The sequence below is a fragment of the Oncorhynchus mykiss genome, chromosome 11 (assembly GCF_013265735.2).
Source record: "Oncorhynchus mykiss isolate Arlee chromosome 11, USDA_OmykA_1.1, whole genome shotgun sequence".
NCBI classification, from domain to species: domain Eukaryota; kingdom Metazoa; phylum Chordata; class Actinopteri; order Salmoniformes; family Salmonidae; genus Oncorhynchus; species Oncorhynchus mykiss.
In genome coordinates, this window is record NC_048575.1 from 3,747,692 (window position 1) to 3,754,962 (window position 7,271).

At 47.2% G+C, this 7,271-nt stretch overlaps 1 protein-coding gene across 4 annotated transcripts in view; it reads left to right on the forward strand.

Moving 5' to 3' along the window:
* The window catches only part of stau2 (staufen double-stranded RNA binding protein 2), a 277,260-nt gene that overhangs the window by 63,818 nt on the left and 206,171 nt on the right, over positions 1-7,271 (forward strand). For all 4 annotated transcript variants that reach the window (XR_005034534.1, XM_036934668.1, XM_036934669.1 and 1 more), the window contains exon 7: positions 6,708-6,815. Coding sequence is in view for 3 of the 4 variants with exons in the window: in XM_036934668.1 (XP_036790563.1) it covers positions 6,708-6,815 (108 nt within the window). In the remaining variant the exon portion in view is untranslated. The remainder of the gene's footprint in view (positions 1-6,707; positions 6,816-7,271) is intronic.

A 7,271-nucleotide genomic window follows, 5' to 3' on the forward strand; every position in this document is an offset into this window, starting at 1 on the left:
CTCTCTCAGTAGTACTGTGGTAAAGTCTCTCAGTAGTACTGTGGTAAAGTCTCTCTCAGTAGTACTGTGGTAAAGTCTCTCAGTAGTACTGTGGTAAAGTCTCTCCCAGTAGTACTGTGGTAAAGTCTCTCTCAGTAGTACTGTGGTAAAGTCTCTCTCAGTAGTACTGTGGTAAAGTCTCTCTCAGTAGTACTGTGGTAAAGTCTCTCTCAGTAGTACTGTGGTAAAGTCTCTCAGTATGACTTAGTACTGTGGTAAAGTCTCTCTCAGTAGTACTGTGGTAAAGTCTCTCTCAGTAGTACTGTGGTAAAGTCTCTCAGTAGTACTGTGGTAAAGTCTCTCTCAGTAGTACTGTGGTAAAGTCTCTCAGTAGTACTGTGGTGAAGTCTCTCCCAGTAGTACTGTGGTAAAGTCTCTCTCAGTAGTACTGTGGTAAAGTCTCTCTCAGTAGTACTGTGGTAAAGTCTCTCTCAGTAGTACTGTGGTAAAGTCTCTCTCAGTAGTACTGTGGTAAAGTCTCTCTCAGTAGTACTGTGGTAAAGTCTCTCTCTCAGTAGTACTGTGGTAAAGTCTCTCTCCCAGTAGTACTGTGGTAAAGTCTCTCTCTCAGTAGTACTGTGGTAAAGTCTCTCTCCCAGTAGTACTGTGGCAAAGTCTCTCTCCCAGTAGTACTGTGGTAAAGTCTCTCTCAGTAGTACTGTGGTAAAGTCTCTCTCTCAGTAGTACTGTGATAAAGTCTCTCTCCCAGTAGTACTGTTGTAAAGTCTCTCTCAGTAGTACTGTGGTAAAGTCTCTCAGTAGTACTGTGGTAAAGTCTCTCTCAGTAGTACTGTGGTAAAGTCTCTGGTTGAAGGGCTGGTTGAATGAAGGGCTGGCTGAATGAAGGCCTGGCTGAATGAAGGCCTGGTTGAATGAAGGCCTGGCTGAATGAAGGGCTGGCTGAATGAAGGCCTGGCTGAATGAAGGCCTGGCTGAATGAAGGCCTGGCTGAATGAAGGGCTGGTTGAATGAAGGGCTGGCTGAATGAAGGCCTGGCTGAATGAAGGCCTGGTTGAATGAAGGCCTGGCTGAATGAAGGGCTGGTTGAATGAAGGCCTGGTTGAATGAAGGGCTGGTTGGATGAAGGGCTGGTTGAATGAAGGCCTGGCTGAATGAAGGGCTGGTTGGATGAAGGCCTGGCTGAATGAAGGCCTGGTTGAATGAAGGCCTGGCTGAATGAAGGCCTGGTTGAATGAAGGGCTGGTTGGATGAAGGGCTGGTTGAATGAAGGCCTGGCTGAATGAAGGGCTGGTTGGATGAAGGCCTGGCTGAATGAAGGCCTGGTTGAATGAAGGCCTGGCTGAATGAAGGCCTGGCTGAATGAAGGGCTGGTTGAATGAAGGCCTGGCTGAATGAAGGGCTGGCTGAATGAAGGGCTGGTTGAATGAAGGCCTGGCTGAATGAAGGGCTGGTTGAATGAAGGGCTGGTTGAATGAAGGCCTGGTTGATTGAAGGCCTGGCTGAATGAAGGGCTGGTTGAATGAAGGCCTGGCTGAATGAAGGGCTGGTTGAATGAAGGCCTGGCTGAATGAAGGGCTGGTTGAATGAAGGGCTGGTTGAATGAAGGCCTGGTTGATTGAAGGCCTGGCTGAATGAAGGGCTGGTTGAATGAAGGCCTGGCTGAATGAAGGGCTGGTTGAATGAAGGGCTGGTTGAATGAAGGGCTGGTTGAATGAAGGCCTGGCTGAATGAAGGGCTGGTTGAATGAAGGGCTGGTTGAATGAAGGCCTGGCTGAATGAAGGGCTGGTTGAATGAAGGGCTGGTTGAATGAAGGGCTGGTTGAATGAAGGCCTGGCTGAATGAAGGGCTGGTTGAATGAAGGGCTGGTTGAATGAAGGCCTGGTTGATTGAAGGCCTGGCTGAATGAAGGGCTGGTTGAATGAAGGCCTGGCTGAATGAAGGCCTGGCTAGAATGAAGGCCTGGCTGAATGAAGGGCTGGTTGAATGAAGGCCTGGCTGAATGAAGGGCTGGTTGAATGAAGGGCTGGTTGAATGAAGGCCTGGTTGATTGAAGGCCTGGCTGAATGAAGGGCTGGTTGAATGAAGGCCTGGCTGAATGAAGGGCTGGTTGAATGAAGGCCTGGCTGAATGAAGGGCTGGTTGAATGAAGGGCTGGTTGAATGAAGGCCTGGCTGAATGAAGGGCTGGTTGAATGAAGGCCTGGCTGAATGAAGGCCTGGCTGAATGAAGGGCTGGCTGAATGAAGGCCTGGCTGAATGAAGGGCTGGTTGAATGAAGGCCTGGCTGAATGAAGGGCTGGTTGAATGAAGGGCTGGTTGAATGAAGGGCTGGTTGAATGAAGGGCTGGTTGAATGAAGGCCTGGCTGAATGAAAGGCTGGTTGAATGAAGGAATGAAGAGAGGGAGGGAGGGAGGGAGGGAGGGAGGGAGGGAGGGAGGGAGGGAGGGAGGGAGGGAGGGAGGGAGAGAAGTGTATTGTTTTTCCCAGCAGCATTGAGGAGACAGATAATGAGCTCTCCCTCCCTCCCTGTCTCCCTCCCTCCCTGTCTCCCTCACTCCCTACCTCCCTGTCTCCCTACCTCCCTGTCTCCCTACCTCCCTGTCTCTCTCCCTCCCTGTCTCCCTACCTCCCTCCCTGTCTCCCTACCTCCCTGTCTCCCTCCTTACCTCCCTGTCTCCCTACCTCCGTGTCTCCCTCCCTCCCTGTCTCCCTACCTCCCTCCCTGTCTCCCTACCTCCCTGTCTCCCTACCTCCCTGTCTCCCTCCCTCCCACATATCATATTATGCCCGGAGCAGTCAGGACACTGTTTGGCCGACACCCACCCTGTATGTTTATGAGAGAAAGAAGAAAATCATTGTTTTTGGAGGGAAAGTGTTGCCATGAGAAATGTCAGTTGGATGTTGTACAGTTAGAGTAGAGGACTGGACTATTTCCTGTTACAGGTCTTCAACACTCCAGAGTTTCCTGATGACAACAGACTAAACCACTAGAACACTCTGCTCTGCTCTCTGAGAACATATTCTGTTTGTTGTGTTCCCGAAACCTTTACAAAAAAAAAATACATTTTTATTGATACCAATCATGGGAAACAAGAGCAGTAGACATTATTGGCACGGTTTGGTACATTTTAGATACAGTTACAAATGATGCAACCCTGCCTTCCCCAAATGGTGTTCTAATGTTCTTTTCTGTTGTTCTAGAGCCCAAAAGGTGTTCCAATGTTCTGTTCTGTTGTTCTATGATGTTCTAGAGCCCAAAGGCATCATTTATAACCTTTGTGTAAATTTCACACTAAATTTATGCTTGCGTCATTTCTGAACAGTCTACGCACGTACAAATATATTGATGTTTATTAACTTAGCATACGCCATACCTACGCATGTTTTCCATTATAAATCAGACCTGTCCTAAAACTGTGTGTGAACAGATTCAAACTCCTGGAGAACTCCTCCATTCACCCTTTATGGTGACAGTAACAACGTTATTGTTATAATTTGGATCTATTGGCACTTGGCCATGGCCTGCAAAAGACTGTTTTTAATATTTACTTTATCAATAGATTATTGGGTTTCTATGTCCTGCCTTGGTATTGGCTCTGAGATTAAATGGGCTATGATGTCACACTCCTGTCCTGCCTTGGTATTGGCTCTGAGATTAAATGGGCTATGACTTCACGCTCCTGTCCTGCCTTGGTATTGGCTCTGAGATTAACTAGGCTATGATGTCACACTCCTGTCCTGCCTTGGTATTGGCTCTGAGATTAAATGGGCTATGACGTCACGCTCCTGTCCTGCCTTGGTATTGGCTCTGAGATTAACTAGACTATGATGTCACACTCCTATCCTGCCTTGGTATTGGCTCTGAGATTAAATGGGCTATGACGTCACGCTCCTATCGCACAGGAATACGGTAGCCTACCCACACCGTCAAATATTATACATCCGGTCAATTTACTTGACTTTTTATTTGTATCACCACTGATATTCATTACTGCATTGTTGGGAAAGGCATTTCACTGTACTTGTGCACATGACAATAAAACGACTTCAAACCTGATACATACAGAGCCTTCGGAAAGTATTCAGACCCCTTGACTTTTTCCACGTCTTGTTACGTTACAGCCTTATTCTAGAATGTATTTTTTATTTTTTATTAACCACATCAATCTACACACAATACCCCAAAATGACAAAGCGAAAACAGGTTTAAATATTTTTTCCCAAATGTATTTAGGTTAAAAAAAAACAAACAGATACCTTATTTACTTAAGTATTCAGACCCTTTGCTATGAGACTCGAAATTGAGCTCAGGTGCATCCTGTTTCCATCGATCATCCTTGAGATGTTTCTACATCTTGATTGGAGCCCACCTGTGGTCAATTCAATTGATTGGACATGATTTGGAAAGGCACACACCTGTCTATATAAGGTCCCACAGTTGACAGTCCAAGTCAGAGCAAAAACCAAGCCATGAGGTCGAAGGAATTGTCCGTACAGCTCCGAGACAGGATTGTGTCGAGGCACAGATCTGGGGAAGGGAACCAAAACATTTCTGGCCTCCATCATTCTTAAATGGAAGAAGTTTGGAACCACTAAGACTCTTCCTAGAGCTGGCCGCCCGGCCAAACTGAGCAATCGGGGGAGAAGGGCCTTGGTCAGGGAGATGACTGTGGTGGGCCGGGCGCAACGCCCGCCGACAGGGGCGCAACGCCCGCCGACACGGGCGCCAGGTGTTTCCTCCAGCATGGTGGCGCGGCTGGTGCGCAGTGTGTCAAGAAGTATTGGGGCTTGGCAGGGTCGTGTTTCGGGTTAACGCGTGGCTCTCGACCTTCGCCTCTCGTGAGTTGCAGCGTCTGTAACTGCCCGTTGGAAATCACGAATTTGAGGAGAAAAGGGGGGTAGAAAGTCCTATCCCCCATTTCCTTGCCAGCTTGAAATACCATATTTCAACCACTAGTAAAGGTACATACATAACAAAACGTCACTGGGAGGTGAGCACATTCTGACGTAAAAACTTTTTTTTGAGCACATTCTGACGTAAAAACTTTTTTGCGTGAAAACTGGCGCACGCACATGTTGGGATGTATTTTGTACGTTATATATGAGGCCCCTGAGGAGCAGAAGGAGATAAAGTAACTAGCTAACGTTAGCTATTAGCCGTGTACAAGGCCAGGGGATTGTTTGAAAAGAGAAACTCACATCTACTAGCTATGAGAGATAGTGTACTCCCTTATTTCTGCTTATCATCCATCGCCTGGTATAAAATGACAACAATGCCCTGCTAGCTGACTTACTTTTCCACTGTTGAAGCTGTTTTCCTGAAGCATTCTGTCCTGTTCTGAAAGAACTCCCTGTGAATATCGTCTTGCTGTGGATGTTTGGTCAGAATGTGTTATTGTAACTTGTTTGTTTTTGAGAGATTCATTACTAAGCACAAAACACTTTGAGGGAGCTCCTCATTAATTCTCAACGTTTGTTTGAAAGAGAGAGAATCTCATCGGTATATTGGCTTTTCGTGACGATTGAGCTCAGTCAGAACTTGTTGCGAGCGTGAGTCCATTTGGCGAGTGGGAATGACAAGTCAGTTTCATTTTTTATTTTACATTTATTTAACTAGGCAAGTCAGTTAAGAACAAATTCTTATTTTCAATGACGGCCTAGGAACAGTGGGTTAGCTGCCTGTTCAGGGGCAGAACGACAGATACCATGTCAGCTCGGGGGTTTGAACTTGCAACCTTCCGGTTACTAGTCCAACGCTCTAACCACTAGGCCGCCCCGGGTCAGTCGCTGACAGCGCATCATCTGCTGTTGTACGCGGAGTGACCTTCAAGAAAACTCCAGAAAAAAGATCTGGAGCACCTCTCCCACTCACACAGCTGCCAAACTGAGCAGAGACCACTGCTAGACAGAGACCGCACTGAACAGAGGTCGCAGTTGCCAAATCAATTCATTCAATAATTTATACATTGATACTCGGACACGTCGCAACCCTCCATTAACAGGTTGTGAGCCATACTTTAAGAAAGGTTGTTCTAGAGCCCTGAGGAGGGGAGTTCTCATGTTCTGTTGTTCTAGAGCCCCGAGGAGGGGAGTTCTCATGTTCTGTTGTTCTAGAGCCCTGAGGAGGGGAGTTCTCATGTTCTGTTGTTCTAGAGCCCCGAGGAGGGGAGTTCTCATGTTCTGTTGTTCTAGAGCCCTGAGGAGGGGAGTTCTCATGTTCTGTTGTTCTAGAGCCCTGAGGAGGGGAGTTCTCATGTTCTGTTGTTCTAGAGCCCTGAGGAGGGGAGTTCTCATGTTCTGTTGTTCTAGAGCCCTGAGGAGGGGAGTTCTCATGTTCTGTTGTTCTCGAGCCCTGAGGAGCAGGAGGAGGTAGATGAGGGGAGTTCTCATGTTCTGTTCTTCTAGAGCCCTGAGGAGCAGGATGAGGGGAGTTCTCATGTTCTGTTCTGTTGTTCTAGAGCCCTGAGGAGCAGAAGGAAGTAGATGAGGGTAGTTCTCATGTTCTGTTGTTCTAGAGCCCTGAGGAGCAGGAGGAGGTAGATGAGGGGAGTTCTCATGTTCTGTTGTTCTAGAGCCCTGAGGAGCAGAAGGAGATGGATGAGGGTTCTTCTCATGTTCTGTTCTGTTCTGTTCTTCTAGAGCCCTGAGGAGCAGAAGGAGATGGATGAGGGTTCTTCTCATGTTCTGTTCTGTTCTGTTCTTCTAGAGCCCTGAGGAGCAGAAGGAGCTGGATGAGGGGAGTGATGCCTCTAAGTCAGAAATCAGTCTGGTTTACGAGATAGCCCTCAAGAGGAACCTGTCTGTCTGCTTCGAGGTAAGACACGTAACATCGTCATTGTCCCTGTGTGTCTCTGACCAGTAAAACAGTCTCTAAACAGAATCACCCATACAAAACTATCACTACAACTTGTTCTTATCCAGACCTTTCACTATAATGTGTTCAATATTTAATTCATTTATTCAACTTGTATTTACCTAGGGTCACTGTCCTTCACTCTCCCTCCGTACTCATACGTTATGATAGGACTAGTTTGAAGGGCTAGCTGTCCTTGTCATTTTCATAGTAGGTAGTTTAGCCTGTTTGTCCTTCGTCCAGCCCTTCATCTTTCTTTCACCTCTCTCCCTCCTTCTCTCCATCCCTCATTACTGTACATGCCAGATGAGAGAGAGAGAGAGATACAGAGACAGAGACACAGAGAGTGAGAGACAGAGAGTGAGAGACAGAGAGAGAGAGAGACAGAGAGACAGAGAATCCTGTGGATACCCCAAT